The sequence below is a fragment of the Mesocricetus auratus genome, unplaced genomic scaffold (assembly GCF_017639785.1).
Source record: "Mesocricetus auratus isolate SY011 unplaced genomic scaffold, BCM_Maur_2.0 Super-Scaffold_100676, whole genome shotgun sequence".
Classification (NCBI taxonomy): Eukaryota; Metazoa; Chordata; class Mammalia; order Rodentia; family Cricetidae; genus Mesocricetus; species Mesocricetus auratus.
This window is the reverse complement of record NW_024429266.1, coordinates 180,814,845-180,839,705: the sequence shown is the minus strand read 5'-3', so window position 1 is coordinate 180,839,705 and position 24,861 is coordinate 180,814,845. Positions and strand designations below refer to the sequence as shown.

General features: G+C 41.7%; 1 protein-coding gene, 1 non-coding gene and 1 pseudogene across 4 annotated transcripts in view; all 3 read right to left on the bottom strand.

Moving 5' to 3' along the window:
* The window catches only part of LOC101829946 (cat eye syndrome critical region protein 2 homolog), a 111,731-nt gene that overhangs the window by 13,817 nt on the left and 73,053 nt on the right, over nucleotides 1-24,861 (bottom strand). For 2 of the 3 annotated variants that reach the window (XM_021224740.2, XM_021224739.2), the window contains exons 3-13: nucleotides 22,532-22,715; nucleotides 20,561-20,700; nucleotides 19,150-19,254; nucleotides 16,999-17,048; nucleotides 15,771-15,940; nucleotides 10,385-10,468; nucleotides 4,866-5,019; nucleotides 4,550-4,679; nucleotides 1,880-1,917; nucleotides 1,700-1,791; nucleotides 893-1,019 (exon numbers count right to left, since the gene is read on the bottom strand). In XM_021224740.2, the coding sequence (XP_021080399.1) occupies nucleotides 893-1,019; nucleotides 1,700-1,791; nucleotides 1,880-1,917; nucleotides 4,550-4,679; nucleotides 4,866-5,019; nucleotides 10,385-10,468; nucleotides 15,771-15,940; nucleotides 16,999-17,048; nucleotides 19,150-19,254; nucleotides 20,561-20,700; nucleotides 22,532-22,715 (1,274 nt within the window). The remainder of the gene's footprint in view (nucleotides 1-892; nucleotides 1,020-1,699; nucleotides 1,792-1,879; nucleotides 1,918-4,549; nucleotides 4,680-4,865; nucleotides 5,020-10,384; nucleotides 10,469-15,770; nucleotides 15,941-16,998; nucleotides 17,049-19,149; nucleotides 19,255-20,560; nucleotides 20,701-22,531; nucleotides 22,716-24,861) is intronic. The other variant, XM_013110519.3, reaches the window with a different exon arrangement.
* Nucleotides 2,366-3,162, bottom strand: LOC101829674 (annotated as a pseudogene).
* On the bottom strand, nucleotides 12,515-12,619 carry LOC121137326. The gene has a single exon (XR_005874581.1). It is a non-coding gene; the product is annotated as a U6 spliceosomal RNA (small nuclear RNA).

Below are 24,861 nucleotides of genomic sequence, written 5' to 3'. Positions count from 1 at the left end.
TTTGCTTTGATTTTAGACTACAGTATTTTTGTGTTGATACATGAAAAGCTCCAGGATCATTAGAAAGTTATGATGCCATCTTTCAAAATGATTTAAGAGAGGAAGACCAGGGATGTTGCTCAGTGGTAGAGGGTTTGCTGAGCATTCAGGAAGCATTAGACTCCATCTTCTGTACAAACAAAATTGTATGTAGCAAAGAGGCCCAGGACAACCTAGACCAGATCACTGCTAGACTCTGTTTATCCAGAAGGCTGGACCAGATTTCCTGGGCGTTGTTTACAAAATTGGAAATCAAATCTCATGGCTTTTGGTATATATTCTATTTGTAGTCCTAAGGCAAAATATTGAACCAGCAGGATGGCACACACGAGATTCTAACATTTGGCAATCAAAAGTTCAAGGTAGGGGTAGAGAGGAGGCTCAGATGTTAAAAGCACTTGTTACTCTTTCAAAGGACCTGAGTTTGACTCCCAGCATCCATATGGTGGATCACAACCATTCATAACTCCAGTTTTAGAGGATCCAATAACTCATCTGATCTCTGTGGGTACCAGGCACACATGTGGTGCACGCTAAACACTCATGCCCACTTATAAATAAATCTTGGGGTCTGGAGAGATGGCTCAGTGGTTAAGAGCAGTGGCTGCTCTTCCAGAGGTTCTAAGTTCAATTTCTAGAAACCACATGGTGGCTCACAACTATGCATAATGAGATTTGGTGCCCTCTTCTGGCCTGTAAGCATAACACTGTATACATAATAAATAAATGAAATCTTAAAAAAAAAAAAAAGAAAGAAAAAGAAAAATCTAAGGTAAGTTTGGAAGAGAGCATTTAATTTCTACTATAACAGTGCAGAAAACACACATCCAGCAAGAAGGTCCCTACCACCTACCACTACTGTCCCCATTGTATTTTCGACAATTCTTGAACATGATCTTCATGTCATTTACAAATTCCTCCTTGGTACAATATAAACCTCCATTTAATTTCTTCTCCATGCTTGAAATATCCATGGGGATCTAAAATAGGACATATAACACTTTAATTAAAAAATGCTATAAAGGACACAGTGGCTTTAATCCCAGCACTACAAGTTGGGAGAATTGACACAAATTGAGGATAGTCTGTGCTACATACTGAGTTTCAGGCCAGTCTTGGTAACAGAGTGAAACCTTGTCTCAAAACAAAACCAAGAAACTACACACCATCCCCAATCAGTTTCTAGGAGGAAAAGGAATCCTGGCATTTAAACTTCTCACAAACTTGGTGTAGCTAAGAATATTGACACATACCTTTAATCCCACCATTCAGGAGGCAGAGGTAGGCAAATCCTTCTGAGTTTGAGGCCAGTCTTAGATCAACTAAGAAGACATGGTGCCCTGTCTTGAATAGCTGGTCTCCTAGCTAGTAGTGCTGTTTATGAGGCTGTGGAAGCTTTAGGAGTTGGCCTAATTAAAGGGAGTGGGCCACTGTGGGATGGGGTCTTATGAGCTATACCCTGTGCCATTTCAGTCCCCAAGTTCTGGCTGGTCACCAAGATATGATCAAGCTCCTAGCACCGCAGACAGAGTTGCGTGCTACCATGGACTCTAACCTTTGAACTGTAGAACCAAAATAGGTACTTGGTCACTATAATAGAAAAATGACTAATATAAAACCCAAGCAAGATACACATACTTAAATACAATTTCAAAGATACCTTAATAATCTGGTAATAGTTGGGGGCATAAGATTCATCTACAGGTTCCAAGAAGGGCCAGGAATCCTTGTGAGCCTTTACCACATCTAGAACTGGAAGCCAAAAGAGAACATAACTGACACATTCCCATGAAAAGATGCTCATCAGAAAGAAATACAACAGTTGAGAACAGTAACTAACCTTTATACATGGCAGTGAAATCGTCATCCAGCTCAAAGCTGTGAACCACAAAACAAGACAGTTAACAGTTAACTCTGACCACCAAACAGACTGACAAAAGTGTTATTTACTCCTGTTAGGTGAGTCCAATACTGACAGCACTCACTGGAAACAACATGAGGATGGCAATGGTGATCACAGCAAAAAGAGGACTTGCAGATTCCCCAATCTATAAAATGAAGAATTGGGGATAGAGAGATGGCTCAGCAGTTAAGAGCACTGGCTGCTCTTTTAGGAGCTGGGTTTAATTCCCAGCACCCACACGGCAACTCACAACTGTCTGCAACTCCAGTTCCTGAGGATGTGACACCTTCACACCAATGCATATAAAATAAAACTAAAAAATAAATTACACACAGAAAAATGCGCTAGGTAGAATAAAAAAAAGAATTGACCTAAATGATCTAGAACTTTATTATGATTTAACTATTAACCAGAATTTTTTTCCATCCAACAAGAAGCCATGACTTTATTAGTGATAGAAACAGTACAAATTTCAAACCAAGCTGTAGTTCCAATTTTGAAACACCAAAAAGGGGGTGGGGTGGGAGAAGGGGAATGTCCTTGCTGTCAAATAGTTACATAGTTAATTCTATAATAGCATTTACAATATCATTACTGTTGTTTTTCAGGGCTCAGACTGCCTTTGCTCCACACATTTGCTTGTGACATGACCAACTCTACATCCTTAACTTCCACACCTGTTCCATCAACCTCTTCCTCCTCGCTCTCCTCTTGTACGGTCGGAGTCTTGAGTGTTTTCCTGAATATTTAAAACGCTTTCACCTTGAACTTTGAATTTCTCAGCAGCTGCTAACTGTGCTTGCTGAGACAAATCTTCAATCTTGGCCTCTCCAAAAACTATGTAGGTGTCTGAAGCTGGGCTCTTGTAGACATCTGGTTTTGTGATGACGAAGAGGGTAATTTTGGATTTCCAGATAGTGATTCTAGTAACCCCTGTAACCTGTCGAAGACCCAGTTTGGACATAGCCTTCTTTCCACTCTTGACTGTTTTGCTTTACTGACTGGCTCTTCATCCATTTCAGCTGCCACCGCCAGCTGGACTTGTGTGGCTGTCTATGTGGAGTCTTGTTCCTCGAGCTCTGGTACCAATTCATCACTGCCAGACTCTGTTCCCAATCCAGTCTTAGCCTGAGGCTGTGGCAACTCCTGCTCGGAAGCAGGGACGGTTTCAGCGGCTTCACCAAGCATTTTGTGCGGAGGATGCAGAACCAAGATGGCGGCAGAAAGAGCTTAACCAGAATTTTTATAAAGACAGGGTATTTTATATAGTCCAGGTTGACAAATTTCAGATTCTGCCATAGCTCTACAGAGTTGGGGTTGCAGAAATGTACTACCATACTTGGTTGGAAGAAACTGTTTTGTTTTTTGAAATAGGCCCTAGCTGTCCTGGAATGCCCTATCTAGACCAGGCTGAGATACATCTGCTTTTGTTTATCAAGAAGCGGGATTAAAGGTGTGTGCCACCATGCTCAGCTGATGGGTTTTCTTTTTTGAACCTTGTATTTCCCCTGCCACAGTTCTATTCTGGCCCACCTTGATCCCAACAACTGCCGGGTACTGTGTAACACTACACCTGGCCAAAGTAACTACCTGAGCATGGCGGTGCACTTTTGACATCACAGCATTGAGGAAGCTGAGGCAGGAGGATGGCAAGTTCTAGTCTTGAAACATGGATTTGAGCTGCAGCTTAGTGCTACAGTACTTGCCTAGCATGCCTAAAGTCTTTGGAGTTCAAACCCCAGCACTGCCAATCAAACGAATATAAGATGTTCTACATACTTCCAAGAAACAATTCCCCATTAATAGCAGATTCTGATGTCATTGAAAAGACAGTTTATGTCAGCCAATGCTTCAGTCAGGTCTGAATTTAAGGCCTACTAACTCTATCCAACCCCCATTTCCATTTTTCAAGATAGGATTTCTCTGGGGAATAGCCCTAGCTGTCCTCTGAAACACTTTCTAGACCAGGCTGGCCTCAAATTCAGAGGCCCCCCTGCCTTTGTCTCCTGAGTGCTTGGATTAAAGTGCACACCACCACACCCAGCACTATGTTGTTTTTTTTTTAACATTAAAATGATGAAGCCACTGCTTTCTACATACAAGAAATAAATGAGAAGTATTTTTTTAAAAACTAAGAATTTTTCTTTGTTTTTGACACAAGGTTTCTCTGTGTAGCCTTGGCTATCCTTGAACCCAGAGATCTGCCTGCCTCTGCTTCCCAAGTAGTAGGGTTAAAGGTGTGTGCCATCACCAGTCACAAAAGGTGTCTATGTGTCTACATGAGTGTAGGTGCACTCAGAGGCCAGAGGCTTCCGAACCCCCTGGAGCTAAAGGCACTTGTGAGCTTCCCCCATGGGTGCTGGGAATCAAACTCCAGTGACTCTGAAAGTCTAGGAAGTGAGCCATCTCAAGAAAGGCTTTTAAAAAAGATTACACTTGTGTGTGCCATCATGGTCCACGTGTGGGAGTCAGGGGACAATTTGCAACAGTCAGTTCTCTCCCTCCACCATGTGGGTCCCAGGGATCCAATGCAAAAGCCATCAGGCTTAGCAGCAAGTGCTTTCACTAACATGTCAGCTGCTACTATTGCTACTATTAAATACTCACAGGTCCTTGGTCTTCTTTTCTTCCCTCATAGGAGAACTCGGGTCCAAATGGGAAAGTTCTGGGGGTAGCTCCTTCCCTTGAGCTAGCAGCCAGGCCCGCTCTTCCCTGAGCTTCCTCCTCTTGGCTCGATCTATACCAAGACATCAAGATAGTTCAAATGAGCGTTTGCACTTGCTGCTCCCTGGGCCTTCTGTGAATGAACGAACACCCCCCACACCCACCCCTGGGCCTTCTGTGAATGACCAACACCCACACACCCTTTCTTAAGCATATACCATTCCACCTATAAAAGCAGTTGCCTTGAGTCTCTACATACCTTCCACTGCCTTGACTTTTTCCTCCAATTCCCGCTTTTTCTCCTCTCTCAACATCTGTTCCTGCTCCTTCTTCTGCACTGCCAGTAGCAGCTGCCGTTCCTCCTCCTCCTCCTTGCGCTTCTGCTTTTCCATCTTGGTGAGCATGGGAGTCTCCTGGAAGGAGCCAATAAGCGCAGAGGTCAGCAGAAGAGTAGTTCTTCCCTGAGTTAAGAGTTAGTTTGCTGAATTCATCAGATACTAGTAGTTACAGGATTTAGACTTCAAATAGACTTCTTTTATATGTGAAATATGTGTCAGTGCACAAAAATACACTGAGGATTATGAGTTTGAGAACAGTCCAGGTCACAAAAAGACCCCTTCTCCTTGGGAGGCAAAGGCAAGTGAGTTCAAGGCCAGTCTGGTCTATAAGTCAAGTTCCAGGAAGGTCAGGGCTAGACAGAGAAACCATGTCTCAAAAAACAAAAACAAAGAAAGAGAACAAGCTGAGTGAGCCATTGGAAGTAAATCAGTAAGCAGCATCTTCCATGCTTCTACTTCAGTTCCTATGTAGTTTCCTGCACTGACTTCCCTTATGATGGACTACAGGCTGTAAGAAATATAAGGTCTCCTCCCTGAGTTGCTTTTGGCCATGATGTTTATCCTAGCAATAGAAAGCAAACTCCAACAGCCAGGCACCTTTCCTGAATTTCACCAGACTCCTAAACTGCCAGACTATTTTCTTGGTTTTTATTTCACTGCCAAACTATTTCCTTGGTTCTTAATTAAAATTCCTGGTAACATCACCCAGACAACATGACTGATCATTACCTTAGCTTCAAGACGATACTGTATGTAAGATATCAGTGACTAACATGGCTAGGAAAGGAAGGAAATTAAAGCCCGATTCAAAGGAATTATTTCATTAAAAGAAAATGAACAGCTGCTTGCTTAGTACATGAAGGTAATCTCCAGCATCACATAAACTGGTCCTGATGGTGCAGGTCTACAATCCCTGCACTCAGGAGATAGAGTTACAACTTCAAAGTCACCCTCAAATCTGAGCTGCATGAGATCCTGCCAATGAGTGAAGGTGCTTGTCACCAAGCCTGACAACCTGAGTTTAATCCAGGAAGCTCACATGGTAAAGAAGAGAAAACGGACTCCCTCCCTCAAGTTGTCCTCCAATCTCCCATGGGTGCTGTGACACATGAGCCCCCCCCAACCCCAAACACAATAAAAAAAGAGAGAAATAGTAAGTTACTAAAGAATGGATCTAGCAGACAAAGTCCTAATTCTCCTTTTCCCATTTCCCAAACGATGAGATTATAAATGCTCACGATGCCTGGCATACTAAATTGTTTTTAAAATATATTACTATAATCAAAAGGTAGTGTGTTGCATGCCTTTAATTCCAGCATTTGGGAGATGAGAGGCAGGAAGATGCAGGTAAATTTGAGTCCAGCCTGGTCTATACATTTAGTTCCAGACCAACTGACCTACAGAGTGTGAGACTTTGTAACAGGGCAGGGGATTAGGGTGGTGGTGTGTGGTGATGTATTATTTATGATTTATTAAAGTTCGCCTGAGGATCCAGAAAGCAAAGTCAGCCTCAAGCTATAGAGATCAGACAGTGGTGGTACACACCTTTAATCCCAGGACTCAGGATTAAGAGGTAGACAGATATCTCTGAGTTCAAGGTCACCCGGCCTATGCAAGAGTGAAGAGTAACAGAGCTCATGCCTTTCATCCCAGCACTGGGATCACACACCTTTAACCCAAGCATTAAGGAGGTGTATAAGACAGGAACAGGGTCTCAGAGCTGGCATTCATTCTCCAGCCACATTGAGGATAGACAGACAATCAGTCTCAGGATTCACCAGCCTCCTTGAGGAGAGCACAGCAGTCTGGGACTTCAGTCTGAGGTTTGGTGAAGTCAGGATTGCCTTTCAGTCTGAGTTAGAGTTAAGAGCTAGTGGTCAACTGGCTGTTTTGCTTTTCTGATCTTCACCTTGAACCCCCAATATCTGTCTCTAGGTCTTTTATTATCCGGGTTACAGTGGTTGTACATGAATATACACGATAAGCATACTAAGCATTAACAACTAAGTGACCTGAATTGATAGCATCTTTAAACCCAAACATGGAAGTTCTACAAATCTTTTTGCCAACTGAGGTTAAGAACCCACACCTCCCTTTGCTTGCTTGCCTTTGTTTGACTATGGCTCTGTCTTGAGATTACAACCTCTCCCTCTAAATTTCATTTTTGAGAATTTCACAATGTAGCTAGCCTGGGACTCTCTATGTAGAGCATGGCAGCACCACTTTCAGTGAGTACCCTGTTAGGATTACAGGGACAGCAACCATGCCGGGCAGCATTCAACCTCTATTTTTCATTCCCTCTGTTCTCGGATCACTTTATCTGGAACCACTTCCATTGCCATGACAGGTAAAAACCCATCTTTGCTTCCTGGGCTTGTTTCCCCATGTGAATTTCCACAACTACTTAACATAAGCCATATCTGAAAAACCCATGTGTGGGTGGTGGTGGGTGGGAGGTGACCCATGCTCTGCACTGAAAATTTGTCTGCAAATCTCTGTGCAATGCTTCCATTTCAAGAGAAAGCAAACTGGAGCCGACACTTGGGTGCTGGGAACCAAAACCCAGGTCCTTTAAAATCCAAGTCCTCTGGAAGAGCAGCGTGCTGAGCACTCTCTAAGTCTCTGATCCTACGAAGAAGAGCAAGTGCTCTTAGCCATGTAACCATCTCTCCAGTCTCTCAGACTGTCTCACATTGTAAATATTTCCCCTGTAAAAGAGGTCAGCTGGGAGCATGTAAGTGGATTACCATCAGGAGGCTGAGAAAGGAAAATCACTGGATGTTCAAGTCCACCCTGGCCTGGGCTGTATTTTGAGTTTCAGAACAACCAGAGCCATCTAGTGAGACTCTCATAAAACCAGAGAAAAGTTAAGTGTCAACAGCAAATGCTATAATGGTTGGTGTTTAAATGACTTACAGGTAAGAAAGAGACCTACTAGAATCATGAAGGCATCTTAATGAGATGCTAACAAGGAGCCACTGTGAAATCCTCCATAGGATTATTAACTAGAAGCTCTAGATGAAGCAGTGCCCAAACTCTGTACCCCAAGGCATTCACTCTTATCTTTGCCACCAGGAGCACACTTGAGATCACACCATCCCAAAACTGCTCCCTAGGCACCCAGTAGGGCCTACTGACAAAAATACTGCAGCAGCCCTATTCCCTGGCTTATCAGTGTCTCTGCACTGATTTTTTTCCCAGATGCCACAATTAAAATACTTTTTGAGGCAATTAGTATTGCACTCCTGGGTGGTTGGGGCCTGCATACAAAAGAAAAAAAAGAATCAAAAGACAAAAGACTTTCTGCTCTGGAAACAAAAGTCAATTCACAACACAAACTACACAGGGTAGTTTCCTTCAAACTAAGCAACAGAATTTAATAACCACCCCTATAAAGAGGAAAAAAAAACCAAGTGGCCAAAAGCTAGACTTCTGCTTGCACTCATGAAGAGGTTTTAGTGACTGCCAGGTAATCTGAGGCATGAATTAGGGCACGGAAGATGCCCTGAAGCATGAGCAGAAAGAAGAACAGCTGTCAAGGAGGTTCAAGGTAATAAAGAGAACCTACCAAGGTAGGATGAGCTGGAAGCTACTCAGAACCAAAGTGGGTACCAACAACAAAAGGTCATTTCCAAGCTGAGGGCTACTAGGGAGGTGGCGGCAAGTCAATCACTGCAGAATTGTCAACTAGAAAATATATACGAGTTAAGAAGGAACCATGTGCCGGGCAGTGGTGGTGCACGCCTTTAGTCCCACCCAGCATTGGGGCAGAGGCAGGTGGATATCCGAATTCGATGCCAGCTTGGTCTACAGAGTGAGTTCCAAGAAGGCCAGGACTGTCACACAGAGAAACCCTGTTTCACAAACCAAAAGGAAAGAAAGAAGTAAAGGAAGGGAGGGAGGGAAAAAGAAGGAGCCACCTGTGGTGGTGTTCACCTCCTAGCACTTGGGCGTCTAAGCCAAAGCTGTGAGCTTGGACAAGCCTGGCCTGCATAAGCAATATTTAAAACAAAACAAAACAACAAAAAAACCCAAAATTCCAGGTTGACCTTGAATTTATGATCCTCCTGAATTTGCTTTCCACAGTAATAGGATAAAAAAGTCAATAAAAATTTACAAAGAGTACAAGGTCTCATTGTTGACATTTTCATTAAGAGTCACAAACATGTAACTGCAAGGAAAAGAAAGTCCCCAACTTCACAAGAACACAAGACATTTTGACAGAGCAAAAACAATTGTGACCTGAGGCAATAATGTTTTGTGTGACTACTAACCTCACTACATATGCAATGGAATCCAGTGCCAGGAGGAGATAAACAGAAGGAGAAAGAGTATGCTAGCTAGCTGGGCTGAGAACACGAAGTACACCAACATGCTATAAAAGTCTTTTTGGACAGATGCAGCAGGCATCTTGCTACCTTCCTGGAGCAAAGAGGTAATCGGATCACGTTCCCATTTCTGTCCTCCATTTTAGGAAAGTCATCAACTAGGCTCCCAGACAAGCACTTGCCTCTCAAGCAGCTCTTCTTTCCTGAACCAGCTGCACCTAACAACAGCCTCATTTCTCATTCCTGCTGAACACAGCATGAGAGCTGGAGACTCCAAAAATGGTTGCTTACATTTCCCCATTATCTATCACAACATGCCAGCCACACACCCATATCTTTGACCATACCATTCCATTTTCTGCCTTGCGGCTTTTGTTGTTAGGAAGACCCTAGGCTTTAAATCCACACCCACTCCTCACCATCAGAATTCTAGCCATCCCACACACTAAAGTCAAACAAACACCTGTCTGCCTAAACTGCCCTTTCTTTCCCTGGCTTCAAATTTTTACATCTTTGTATTCATGAACTTCTTTTATCACAGAACTTATTCACATCTGATAGGCTGAGTATGTGCCTGTCACCCAGGAATATTTAAGATAAAAAAGAATGCCACCCAATCTTCCATTTTTCTATCTTCTTTTCCCAGAAAAACACTACACATATTAAGACTCTTTCTTAAAGCCTGGCAGTAGCAGTGCACAACTTTAATCCCAGCACTCAGAAGACAGGGAGGCAGTTCTCTAAGAGCAAGTCTATAGAGCAAGTTCAGGGACAGTAGAGGCTACACAAAGAAACCCTGTCTAAAAATCCAAAATCTGCTGGGCGGTGGTGGCACACGCCTTTAATCCCAGCACTTGACAGGCAGAGGCAGGCAGATCTCTGAGTTCAAGACCAGCCTGGACAGCCTCCAAGGCCACAGAGAAACCCTGCCTTGAAAAACAAAACAAAACAAAACAAAACTAATAAAAATCCAAAATCTTCAGTGAACATTTGACATTAAGTTTTTTTTGGTTTGTTTTTTAAGAGCAAGGGATAATAAATAGGAATAAAATCATGTGAAATGAAATGGGAACTACCTTTTCAAATACTTTTTTACTTTTAGACACACTCACCTCTAGCTTGATGGATTTGATGGGCAGGTGGTCAGACATAAACCTATGTTGCAACTCTGGCTTTGTGCGCTGTGGACGTTTTCCCTACAGTTACAAGTGAGGAACAGAAAGGAAGAGATAGATTAGGGGGTTCTCAGCTATGCTATAGCTGCTGCTGCTGCTGCTGAGGCTGCTACCAGCAGAATGGCCACTGAAGCACACCAGTGACTAATTTATCTAATGGTGGCCAAAGGTGCGTCCACATTTTAGGAGGATAAGGGAAAACAACTATTCAGCTGGGTAAGGTAGTAAGCCAGTCTATTTAATAAGCAGCAATTCAAAAGCCACTGACAACCAAGCATTTCCTATTAAAATCTTCATTACTGGCAAGAGAGATTAGTTACAACCTTAAGTAAACTCCTTCTCCAGCTGGATGTGATAGGCACATCTATAACCTCAGCATTTGGGAAAAGGAAGATTATGAATTTCAGACCATTTCAGGGTAGACAACCAAACACCTCCACTACAATAACAAAACAAAACAAGCAAAAAACAACAAACCCCAAAACAAAAACCAACCAACCAAACAAGCAAACAAAACAGCTCCTCTTTAAACGACAAAGAGAAAACTGTATTTTATCACATTCACCTGAAGGAAGGAATGATTCTGAAAGAGGCACCAGGGGCACCTGAAATCCTTTAAAAGGCAGCCAGGCACCTGCTATCAAGCCTGACTATGTGAGTCTGATCCTTGAAATACACATGGTGCACAGTGGCACACACACAAAATATAATAAAAACATAAAAGTAAGCTCTAAGCACTCATTTCTGCTTACATGGGGGGAGGGGGTGTTTGGTCCTAGAAAAGCTCAATAATTCGTAAGACTTTGAAGAATAAGTAAACTAAGACAGGATCAAAAACAAATCTCTCAACAACAACAAGGGCTGGTTCAGACTGTCTAAGCACTGCAAATACAGTTTTTCTGTTTTTAAGCTGGGATAAACAATTCCCAGAGGAAACACAATCACTAGCACCAAAGATGTCATGATCCTCTATCCCCTTTGTACTTCTTTACAACTCCCTAGGCAGTCTCCTCCTCACCAAGCTTATAAGCATCTCCTCTATAAAGCTCACAAGTCCAGTAGGCATTATCTCTTACACCTAAGATATAACCCCAGCACAGCACTGTTTCCAAAGGAAATCTTGCCAACTTACCATGCAAACAGCTCAAGGAGCCAACACCAATTTCACTCCCAACTTTGCTATATTAGATATGAAAAGGGATATGCTATACTTGATACAGAGGGTGATTGTTCCCTGCATATATTACTACCAGCTGTCGACTTCAAATGTATAAAGAAATCTATCTCTACCTATCAAATGCTAGGTGTACAGGATTAAAATTTGTACATCACCACACCCATCTACTAACAGATTTTGTGTAGACAATGTATATACATTGAATCTTAAGTTTCTAATGTTTATAAACCACCACCCACCAACACTTTCAGTAGTCTACAACCCTGCCCCCCCTTTTATTATTACTTTAATTTTAAATAGCTTGCTTCACATGTCAATCCCAGTTCCCTCTCCCTCCCCTCCTCCCACACCCCTTTTCTTTAGTTTTTTAAAGTGACATGTGTCAAATGTTTTATTTAATTAAAAAGAAAAAAACAGGGAGGGGATCATTAGAGAAACTGGCTCATTTTAATCAAAGTCAGGATACACCCCTGGCATAGTCATTAAGGTGGATAACCTCCAGCAACATTGAAAATGATAAATACTGGTAGTTAACATTTCTGCAAGACAAAAGTAATTTACAATTCTATAAACTCTGCCTCCATAGATGTCCATAGGTTAGCATGTAAACCCAATAATTTTTTAATATAATTAAAAATAAATGATAGTATTCTCTTTTTTTGTGGTTTTTATGAGACAGGGTTTCTCTGTATTGTTTTGGAGGCTGTCGATCCAGCCCGGCCTCAAACTCATAAATCCGCCTGCCTCTGCCTCCCGAGTGCTGGGATTAAAGGCGTGGCCCACCACCGCCCAGCTGATAGTATCCTTTATTACAAGGTTACCCACCATTTACAATTTGATTATGTTTATATAAAATTCTATCGTACCGTAAGCAAAAATTGAGTAACAATTTTTTTATGGAACACTTCACGAATTTTCTTGTCTCCCTTGCACAAGGGGCCATGCTAATCTCTATATAAGTTCAATTTTGGTACATGTGCTGCCGGAGAGAGCAAATTTATTCTTTGAGACAGGGTTTCTCTATGTATATGTAACATCCTTGGCTGTCCCATAACTCACTTTATATACCAGGCAGGACTCAAACTCACAGAGCTCCACCTGCCTCTGCCCTGAGTACTGGGATTAAAGGCACAAACCAATAATTTAATCCACTCTAGATGCTTCAGGAAGGTGTCACATATTATCAGTATACAAAAAAACCAAACATTTTCTGAGGGAACACTGTAAGGGGGAGGGGCAGAAAGATTCTAGGAGCCAGAGGATCAGGGAGTTTGCTGTGAGATCGTGTCTTCTAGTAAAGTCAGAAGCTATAGCCATAAAGTTTCACTAATATGCCGCCCAAACACGAGCTGAACAAGGACAACACCAATGGACATGTCAAAGTGGATAAGGAAAAGTTCAGGAGGCCTCAACCCAAGACCAGAACGATAAGCAACTGGGAAAGCTGGAAAAATGGTCCTCCTCAGGGAAGAACACAATTGGTTGTCCAGGGCCAAACATTCAGCCCTGAAAGCATTCATACACGCTACACTGTATGGACTGAGCAGGTGTATTTAGGAATGTAAATTAAAAAGAAAGAGGCCATAAATCTGGAGAACAGAGAGGGTTATATGGGAGTTTTTGGAGAAAGGGAGAGATGTAACATAATTATAATCCCAACAAAGACATGTTCAATGATGCCTGGCAAGGCCAAAGAATTTTAAAGAAATACAATGTATACAAAGAGGCTCATAAAAACATAATATGATGACAAATACAGCAAAGACTACTATATAGATGAGTATGTCTATAGCTTTGAGAAAATCATTTCTGCTAGAAGAACTATTAAAATGAAGGTGCTTTGAGAGTGCCTCCAACAAACTGACTCACTTGTTAAAAACATGACAGTTGTACACTGTTTCTCCTTCACTACATTCAATATATACCGTATGAGACAAGGTCTCACTATGTAGCCCAGGCTGGCTTCAAACTCTTGGCAGTCTTTCTGCCTCAGATTCTCAATGCTGGAATTACAAATAGAAGCCAGTACACTAGGTTTGTCATAGTATTTATATAGATTCATTTCTGCTTCGAAGGAAAATTTTTATTACGCTGGGAACTGGCAATGATGTGAATAGTGGGCTCTAACAGTTAAGCTTTTCTCTTAAGAAGAGATAGTTCTTAATGAATAAGAATCTGAAGATCAGAGCCGGGCGCACGCCTTTAATCCCAGCACTCGGGAGGCAGAGGCAGGCGGATCTCTGTGAGTTCGAGGCCGGGCTGGACCGATAGCCTCCGAAACAACACAGAGAAACCCTGTCTCGAAAAAACCAAAAAAGAATCTGAAGATCAGGGCTGAAGAGATGGTTAAGAGCATTGGCAGCTCTTCCAGAGGTTCTGAGTTCAATTTCCCAGCAACCATATGGTGTCTCAGAGACATCTATAATGGAATCTGAAGTCCTCTTCTGGCATGCAGGTGTACATGTAGATAGAACACCATATTTAAATAATATTTTAAAAATTTAAATAATCATTTAAATAAACTTCCTAGTACTATAAATGGATCTATTTTCAGTGACTTTTAGAAATTTTTTGTTTGGTTTTTGAGACAGGGTTTCTCTGTGTATGTCTGATTGTCACAGAACTCCTTCTGTAGACCAGGCTGGCTTCAAACTCAGAGATCCTACCTCCCCAGTGCTGGGATTAGTTGTGTGCATCACCACCACCTGGCTATTTTAACTACATCAGAGTCATCCAGACAGGCTATAAACAGGTATCACTTCAAAGGATATTAAGAGTGGGAATGTGTTGTCTACAAAGGACCGCAGTGGGTTCTGATAACTACACTAGCCATCTAACTGGCAGTAAGTCTTATTTAACATATATTTTAACCCCATTTATAGTTCTCCCCAAATATATCACAGCGGTGCATTTTACATTCTTTTTACTCTTGTTTGTTAGAGGCTGAGTCAGCTCAGTGAGGAGAGTACTTGGACTTACCATATTTGTTGCTGTTATACTGGACAAGAGCTTCCAAAATAGCATTATTAACATTTTCAATTGGTGTGGAGGGTGGAGGTAGCTCTCACATGCCAGTATTAAGCTGTGTTGGGGACTACTGAATGATACTATGTTTAATTTTATCAGGAAAGGAGACAAAGGTATCAATGAAGTCTAAGCACTGAGAAGAAGTGAAGGCAAAGTCCCACTCCTAATCAAGAAACTATTGGCAACTGATACATTCTGAAAAGGGGAGGGAAAGGATCAGTTTTTTCCAATGGAGTGTCCCTACCTGAAGAGTCACAGGCAGTTAATGTTGCTGGAAGAAGAGTCATATTCATCAGTGGTGTAGTCAATGATAAGTTGTTTAAATGCAGTGGGTCATAAAAAAGGATATGAAAGTAGAGGGAGCCTTATTGGGAAGAAGGGCTTCAATAGGTATAAGAGGGAATTAAACCTGATGGAGGCTGGGGGTATTAAGAAAGTATATTATAAAAAAGAAAGCATATTATACCCTCTTGAACACTAGGAATGTTAAGGTCACCAGACCTGGCTTTGGGGGATAGGGAGAGGGAGGGGGAAAGAGAAAAGAGAGCCAGCCCCCCCCCAATGAGTTCAGAAGATGCTGGATCCCGGGAGGTATAGTTACAGGGAGCTCTGAGTCATCTGACATGGGTGCTGGGAACTGGACTTGAGCAATGCACACTTTTAACTCCTGAGCCATCTCTTCAATCTGAAACGAGGCTTTTGAACAACATCCATAGAGGAAAGAAAAAAGGGACAGAAAAATGTTTGAAAATGCCATGCATAAAAGTGTATATAGTTCATATACCTAACCCTGAAGTCAAAGAAACCACAAACAGCTCAGGTGGAATCAATTAAGAAACTGTCACGGACCTACCAGGACAAATGTTTATCAAAGGCTGATGCTGTGAGGGAGAAACAAGTTAGGTGCTAAAATTATCATTTTTGTTTGGGAGCAGAGGAGAGCAAACTCAGATGTTTCCTGGTGATAGTTGATGAAAGGAGGTTCCACTCTGCAAAAGGTCATTCTAACACTTGGAGGGTGTTGGATATGGGACTTCCATAAGTAAGGAAAACATTATAAACTACCTGCAGAGCATGGACAGCAGGTGAATGAGCTGAAATATTAACATCTGGCTCTACCTTCTGGGCAATCATGTTGCAGATTTCAGGCAGGAAGTCCTCGCTGAGGAGCTTGTAGAGCTGCCGCTCTCGGACAGATGTTCTCTCTCGAAAGCTCTCAGTGACCTGTCTCCATTCTTCTTCTGTTTGACACAGGAGCCACCAAGTACCTTGGCCTGGCCCTCGGGATCCTACAAAGAAAAAAGAATGGGATCTCACTATGTTGCCTGTGAAAGTGTCAAACTCCAGAGATCAAGTGATCCTCCTGCCTCAGTCCCCAACCACTGAGATTACAGGCACTTTACACAATGTCTGCATGATAATTTATACTTCTTTTTCTTTAAAGGAAAGAGTCTCATCATAGACTAGACTAGCTTAAACCAGAGATCTGCATACTTTTGATTTTCCAATTACTGTAACTAGAAAAACACCTGCAAAAACAAAACTATAACTATTGTTGAAAGAAAAAATTTAACATTCTAGAAATGCTTAAAAATATTAAAAATGTAATATTTTTCTAGAAAAATGGCTTTGAAACTGAGGATGTAGTCCTTATCTCATCTATGACATTGTAAATTGATTATTTCTCTCCAAATTTAATTTAAATTTTTTTTTTTGGTTTTTTCGAGACAAGGTTTCTCTGTGGCTTTGGAGGCTGTCCTGGAACTTGCTCTGTAGACCAGGCTGGCCTCGAACTCACAGAGATCCACCTGCCTCTGCCTCCCGAGTGCTGGGATTAAAGGCGTGCGCCACCAACACCCAGCTTTCCAAATTTAATTATCTGGATTACAGAATAAATTTAACCTAAATCCAGGCATGGCATGTTCCTTTAATCCCAGCACTCAGGAGGCAGAGGTAGGAGGAACTTTGTGAGTTCCAGGCCAGCCTGTTCTACAGGGCTAGTTCCAGGACAGCCAGGGCTATACACTGAGAAACCCTGTCTCAAAAAACCAAAAATTATAGTAGATTTATAAAATAACAAAATGTCTGTCTGTCACTGATAATAATTAAAAGGCAGCTCTCCAAAAAGCTACTTGCCTACTCAAATGAGTGAATCTTTAATATACTGTGGCAGTAACAGTACAGAACTAGTTCTGATCTAAAGTGTCTATGAGATGGAGGATGGGGAAAGAATGAAACAGAGCAAAAAGGAATCATCCTAACTACTGAATGACTGGAGAAGTGTTACCACTGTAATATATGTATGGATTGTGTTAGATTGATAGACAGCAACAAAGACCATTATTACCATTTCTTGTCTGCAGATCAGACACCAATGAGTTTTCTTCCTGCTTTTCACTGAAACACAAGAAAAAAAGAAAACAATTAAAACAGGATAATGGCATGCTCAATTTGTTTGGTCTTTCTTGCAGATATGAACCCGGTTAACACAATGGTGGCTGGGGATGGGGTGAGCTTTCAAAATTCAAAGTTAGGAAGAATAATTCTAGTGAGAAATAAAAGCAGAGTGTTTGGAAGGCTTGATGCAGGAAATGGAAGGACTGAAACCCAAGCATCAAGGTTATGGCATCAGCACCAATGAAGAGAGAAATTATACTGTCAGAACTCTGTTACATAGATACAGTAGGGAGGACATGAAGGGAATGTGAACTTCAGGCCAGAAGAGGGCACCAGATCTCAGCACTTGGGATGCAGAGGCAGACAGATCTCTGTGAGCCACCAGTGGTTGCTGGAAATTAAACTCAGGAAGGACCTCTGAAAGAGCAGTCAGTGCTCTTAACCTCTGAGCCATCTCTCCAGGCCCCTCACCTATGTGCTTTCTTAAGAATCCTTTCCATTACCATCCTCTTTACCACAACCTTGCTATGTAGTACAAACTAGCTTGGAACCTAAGATTCTCCTGCCTCAGCCTAGGACTATTTCTTTGTTGTTGTTGGGGGGATCACTGAAATTGCCGTTGCAATCACAAATATATCTAAATTAAGATGAGGCTGTTTATTGTATTAGTAGAAATGTTAAGAAGTCTAGTTTGATCACCAGTACCTACATTACTTAACGAAAACAAAAAACAAAGCCAGTGTCCACTTGACACAAGCTTGGGAACCTCAATTGAGAAAACACCTCCATAGGATCCAAGTTATATGTCATTGTCTCAATTAGTGATCAATTGAGGAAAGCCCAGGTGGTGCCATCCCTGAGCTGGTGTTCCTGGATTCTATTAAGAAAGCAGCATCCTTCTATGGGGCTCTACATAAGCGTCTACCTCCTAGTTCCTGCCCTTTTTGAGTTCCTGTCCTGGCTTCCTTCAATAATGGACTATGATGTGAAAGTTGAATAAGCTTTTCTTCTCAACCTGCATTTTGGGTGTGGTGTTTCATTGGAGCAATAGAAGTCCTAAGACAGTCAGGCACGGAAGTACGCCTGTAACCCCACAGTGCTAAGAAAGTAGGCCATAACCAAGGAAGACACCAATATCAAACTTTAGCACATAAACACACCCACAAAAGTAATACTATATATAAAAAAAGTAAATGATGCATTAAATTTCCCAGACGTGAAAGGATGTATTTTTCTTTCCTAAAATTGAATGCCAAATTAAAGATTCAAAAAATATTTTACATTTTTTGTAGCTATTGTAGGAATGCACATGTTCAGACACCTTAATTACTACAATTAAAGAATTAGGCCTTAAACCTAGAATGGTACAATTCTATTAAAAGATTAACTAGTCAATGCTTGGTGGTCCATGCTAGGGAAAGGAACCCTAGGTCCTTTCTGCATTTTACCACTGCACTACATCCAGAGCCCACAACAATTAACTGTGAATTAATTTGTTCCACTTTCCTGTGGTAAAACAAATTTAAAATTTACACTAAAATGAATGTTTATCAAATATCATGGGTCAAGCACAGTCTTTGTTTTCTTGTACTGGCATGTGCTGTCCTGATCAGTTTAATCCCCTAAATGAACGGGCATCATTCAATAAACTAAGACTAAGCTGGGGCAGTGGTGGTGCATGACTTTAATCCCAGCACTCGGGAGGCAAAGGCAGGAGGATTTCTGTGAGTTCGAGGCCAGCCTGGTCTACAAGAGCTAGTTCCAGGACAGCCTCCAAAGCCACAGAGAAACCCTGTCTTGAAAAACCAAAAAAAAAAAAAAAAAAAAAAAAAACACCTCCAAAAAACCTCCAAAAAAAGCAACAACAACAACAAGAAAAAACCCTAAGACTAAGAGGTTCAGGGAGATCACGTACGTAGATAGGGTTGGTCATGCAGACAAGGTTGCTTGACAATTTCATGTGGACTCTAATTCAGGTCTCCGTAAGTTATGACCGCTGTCCTGTCCACCCACAAGTAAAAATAATAAAGCAAAAGGTAAGCTGAAATTAAGGTTCCTTCCAGTATGAGAACTGTGAATACAGACTAATGAGATTTCTTACCTTGATACAATCTCCTCCTGTACTTTTTTCCGTTTTGGAGGCCTTCCTCTTCGTTTGCCTGTTTTTCCAGGAACATTGGAGACATTTTTTTGTCTTTCACTTTCCCTAAGAAACAGTATTGTTAAATAGAAATGTTCTGGCATAGTACTAATAACTAATACATATTTGTATTAGTAATTACAGTATTCTCTGCCATAGGATACAAAAAATGGATTATACAAAATAGCAGAAACGGGGAATAGACAACATAATTTTTCTTTCAGAGGGATTATCAAATTGTAAAATTAAGGAAAACCAACATTTTATTAAACTGTAACATCTAACCCCTTGCTCACATATAGCAAGTAAGGAAGTCTCAATAAATCAGATCTTAGCATCATTCTAGACACCATATAAATGAGGCCTCCACTTTTTTAGGAAGCACTTAATGATGGTGAATCCTCAAGTTCCTAAAGCAGATTATCAATCCTAATAGAAAAAAAGGAGTACTCAAAGCTTGCTATATTCAACAGTCTGTGGAACTCTACAAGTACTCATTGGGAATGCCTTATGTACACCTGTAGTGGAATGTTTGTTTAACTATTAAAAGATGTATTGCATTTGTTTAACTATGTAAAGATGTGTTGCTTGTTTTACATTATATAAGTCACCTGACAGGTCTAATAAAAAGATGAATGGCCAAAAGCGAGGGGAGAGGTACAGGCGGAGCTTGCAGGCAGGGAGAGTAAGCAGGAGAAGGAATTTTAGGCGACTGGCCAGCCACACTCAAAGGAGGCAGGAAAAGTAGGGCATACAGAATGAAAGTAAGAGAAAAAGCCCTAAGGCAAAACAGAATAGAAAGAGGTTAAAAGAGTTAGTGGGACAAGCCTAAGCTAAGACTGAGTGTTCATAATTAAAAAGTCTCTGTGTCTTTATCTGGTTGGTGGCCCAAAGAAAATGTCAACTACAAATACTTCAAGTTCGAATCACTTTATTTTTCACCACAGTCTTGTGCCAAAGGCTATAGAGTAATTCCTTTGTGTTTCAGTATGAAACTCTTGTCTTGTCATCATCCTGCTGCAGGCAACCCAACACAACTAGTTATTACATTGGAAAAAAACAAAAGTGTTATATAATTCTGATACATTAACTTTCATAGTACCTGCCCCTGCACGCAGACAGACAGATGCGCGCGCGCGCGCGCACACACACACACACACACACACACACACACACACACACACACACACACACACACACACACACACACACACGGTTTCTCTGTGTAGCCCTGGCCTTCTTAAAACTCACAGAGATCTGCCCGCCTCCACCTTCCAAATGCTGGAATTAAAGGCATGCAAGACCACACCTGGTCTTTTTCATAGCATTCTAAATAGAGCAGTTATCACAGCCCTTACATTAGAGACAGTACCTGCTCAAGGAGAGTTCTCCATTGGACCTTCCTTGTACTGGGTCTTCTTTGTACATTCGTGTCCCATAGAAGTACCAGTAGAGTGCACCTGAATTATCTTCACCCAGAGGCTCCACTCGGAGACTGTCTGCATCCAGACCCTGGGCAGAACAGGAAAATGGATTTGTAAAAATAAGGAACAACATAAAACTGGAGAAAACTAAAATGACAATTCAAAATTTAAGCTTAGACACACCTCATATTTTAAAATGTCAGTATGCTATATATAATCTTGTATCAGGAGAGATGAAATACAGACAGAACAGAATGGGAAGAGGGTACCTTCTTTGATAAACAAGACAAGGAGATTTTTAGATGTTCCCTCTACCCATCCATGGCTCTTAAGGTTGGCTCACACTCACACTTAGAGTTGCTACTTTATGTGTGCACATATGAAAGGAAGAATTGTCACACTAAGTACAGTTGCAACACTCAATTCAGTTCTTTTACTCTAAGACCTCACTTGGTAGAACAGCTGCTCTGTGCTCTCAACAATCCTCCTGCCTCAGTTTCCCAAGTGCTGGTATTACAGAGGCTCAACGGGCATGAGCTCCTACCATACTTTTATGCATACTTCCCATCAGATGTTCTGAAGGCTTTGCTTCACGTGTTTCTGCACTATACCTTTCCATAACCCACAGAAACTTTCTTCCTCACATGTATGTGTGTGCTTGTATGCTATGAATGTGCAGGTACCCAAAGAGGACAAGGAGGGTACTGGATTCTCTGAAGCTGGAATACAGGCAATTGTGAGCTGTCCAATGTGGATGCTGGGAACTGAACTTGGGTCCTCAAAGAGCAGTGAGGACTTTTAACCAATGAGCCATTTCCATGCAAAACATAACAATTTCCTTACTCCAGCCGTGATCCAGTGAAGCAATTCCTTCCCACAGTTACTGTAAGTGCTCAGCAGGAACTGTACTAAGTTATATGTCTGTGCACAAAGCTCAATTGAGAATTGCTGCATTTAATCAAGTGATTGAGTAGGATTAGAAATTGACCTCCCATGGTGGCACACGCCTTTAGTTCCAGCACTCAGTAGGCAGAGGCCAGTGTAGTCTACAGCACACGTTCCAGGACAGGCTCCAAAGCTATACAGAGAAACCCTGTATCCTCCCCACCCCCAACCCCAGAAAAAGAAAGAAATTGACCTCCCAAGCTTTTTGGTGGCACACATCTTTAATCTCAACACCCAGGAGGCAGAGAGGCCAGCCCAGTCTACATAGAGAAACCCTGTTTCAAAAAAAAACCAAAATCAGTGAGAAAGAAATTGACATCCCTATTTTTGTAAGAATTAACCCAACTCCTTTCCATAAATGTATATGTATATTTATTCCACAAATGTATTGCTGTTACCTAACAACAACATATTTCTAAACAGGTAACAGCAATAGAGAGTAAGAAGAAGAATTTTCCACATCTTTCTTGAGTGTATTTTTGTTTTTTAAATTGGAATGTCTATAAAAAATAAAGTTTCAAAGCCAGGGGGTGGTGACACATGTCTTTAATCCCAGCACTCAGGAAGCAGAAGCAGGTGGATCTCTGGGAGTTCTAGGCCAACAGCCAGAGCTGTTACACAGAGAAACTCTGTCTGGAAAAGTGTGTGTGTGTTATGTATAGTTTCAAGTCTCTGGAGTTTTCAACTGTTAATTACAGAAAAAAAAATTTAATGGCAAATTCACTGCTGTTTTTTGTGTGAAAGCAGGATTATAAGTAGGTTCTCCTGTATGAGCTAGGGCTCAGGAAATGAGAAGAAACAAATGTAAAAGCCATACACCTGCATGGTTTGCATTCTTTTTGCCACATGGGCATGGTTATACATGCCAATCATTAAGAGACTGCTATGAACAAGCTAAACTCATTACTTTCTGATTTCACATTCAAAACGCTGGCTTTTTACTGCTCTAGAAAAGGAGCTTGCTAGAGAAGTACCTTGAGAAGATCAAAGACATCATCTGCATCTAGCCGGTAATCACAGAGGCGATGCAGGATCTCTACCCGCGTGCGGAGAGGAAGGTCTTGGAAACTGGCTTCTCTTAGAGGGTTGGGTTTTCCTTCTTCAAGTTCCCAACGGTAGTTAATGATGTCTTCCAGGTAGCTGTGGAATGTCTGAGGCCTAATCAAATGGCCCCAAGCACATAAATATATTAATATAAAACAGAAGGTGGGCAGTGATACATTGACCCTGAAAAATTATGTATTAGACTATCGCTTCATTAAATAACAAAGAAGAAAAACTGAATCAAAAGAATTTTTCACCAGGCAGTGGTAGTGCACACATTTAATCCCAGTACTTGGGAGGCAGAGACAAACAGAGAATTCTGAGAGTTTGAGGCCAGCCTGGTTTACAAAGCAAGTTCCAGGAGAGACAGAGTTTTTACACAGAGAAACCGTGTGTGTGTGCTGGTTCACATAACTGGTTATCTTATTTTAACTATATATGGGAAATTCTGGTCAATGGTATAAAATGCAAAGTAGAGGCAACTGTCTCATCCTTTGCTCATACTATTACGTTTTACAGAGTTCTTATAAATACATGGCTTTAAAATTGAGGGTGTGACTTAAGAGTACACACACAAACAAAACAGCCTCTCAAAAAACATTCTACACAAATGCATTTACTGATATTTCAGAGTAAGATGCAAAGGTATAGATAAGCATCTTAATACCAAGTTACTCTAATGTGTAATCTTACTATATACTAATTTTCTTTCTTTAAAAAAATTAGTTTATAGCCCGGTGGTGGTGGTGCACGCCTTTAATCCCAGATCTTGGGATGCAGAGGCAGACAGATCTCTGTCGCGTCTGTGAGTTCCAGGACAGCCAGGGCTTATGTAAAGAGACGGGGGGGGGGCGGCAGAATAAAAGAAAACAAATAAAACACAACAACAACAAAACAAAGAAACAAGACAAAAACCCAAACACTGAGTGATTTTATGTGGCACATGTGTGTCTGGGGGTGTTTCTTGTGTATATGCTATGGCATATATGTGAAGATCAGAGAACACCTTGTGGGAGTTGGTTCTGGGAGTTGGAGTGGGACCTGGAACTTGGCCATCACTGGCCTGTCCTTCTTTTTATACATCTCATATATCGTCTGGCCTGGTCTTAGCTCCTGGTCTTATGTGGCTCTCTAGCCACTGCTTTCTATTTATGGAGTACAGGTGTACACCACTGTAACTGGGTAATCTAAGCTTTAAAAACAGGTACTTCACAAAAAATACTAAAGACCACACAGTGACCATTTAGAGAAACTGAAGGAGTTGTCAGTCAAGATTTGTGAACCAGGAGTAAGGGGCTGGGCAAAAACAAACAAGTGAGACTGCCTAGGTGAAAATTAAGGTCACTGATGCAAGATAAGTGAGCAAGCTGTATAAACATGTCTCAATGATTTACCTTGTCTGTCTAAGGCACCTTCTGATTGGTTTAATGAAGAGCTGAATGGCCAATAGCTAAGCAGGAGAAAAATAGCTTCTACAGAAAGAGGAATTCTGGGAAGAAGAGGGGTGAATTTGCCAGCAGGACACATAGGAAGTCGAATGTACAGAATGTAGGAGAGGTAAAGAGCCATGTGGCAGAATTTAGATGAATAGAAATGAGTTAATTTAAGTTGTAAGAGGACAGGTTTCATCTAAGGTCAAACATTCACAATTCATAAGAAGCCTGTGTGGTCTGAAGCTCGGGCCTCCCACTGGAGTTGCTACAGACCAGAGGCTCAGGCCTCCCTCTGCCAAACCCCAGGCCTGGAGCAGCTTCAGTGGAAGGCCAGAAGACCAGCCAGGAAATAGCATCAGAGGTAGGCCAAACCTCAGGCTCAAGAGCAAGGAGTGTCTGCCGAGTGAAACAACAGCAGCCGTTTCCAGCAATAGCTTCCAAAAACTATCACAAGAAGTTCCTCTGGAAAAAAGCATCTGTATCCACTGCCATTTCTCAGTTGGAAATAATCTGCTGCTACATCAACCACTGGAACCCTCACCCCACCTACACTTGGAGGGGGAGGGGTGCACACCAGTGCTGTAGACGTACCAGCACCTAAAGGAGCGACCACTTGAGCCTTGGGCCCACTTCCACCAGGAGGAGAGTTCACTGGAGGCACAGCCCCCAACTATACCAACTGGAGAGAGACTCCTGAAGCACAAGCTTCATAGACAACAAGGTAAGAACATAATCAGTATAAAGAGCAATATGACACGTCTAGAAACTAGTCCTACAATAGCAAGACCTGAACATCCCAACACAGGTGAAGCATAAGAAAATGACCT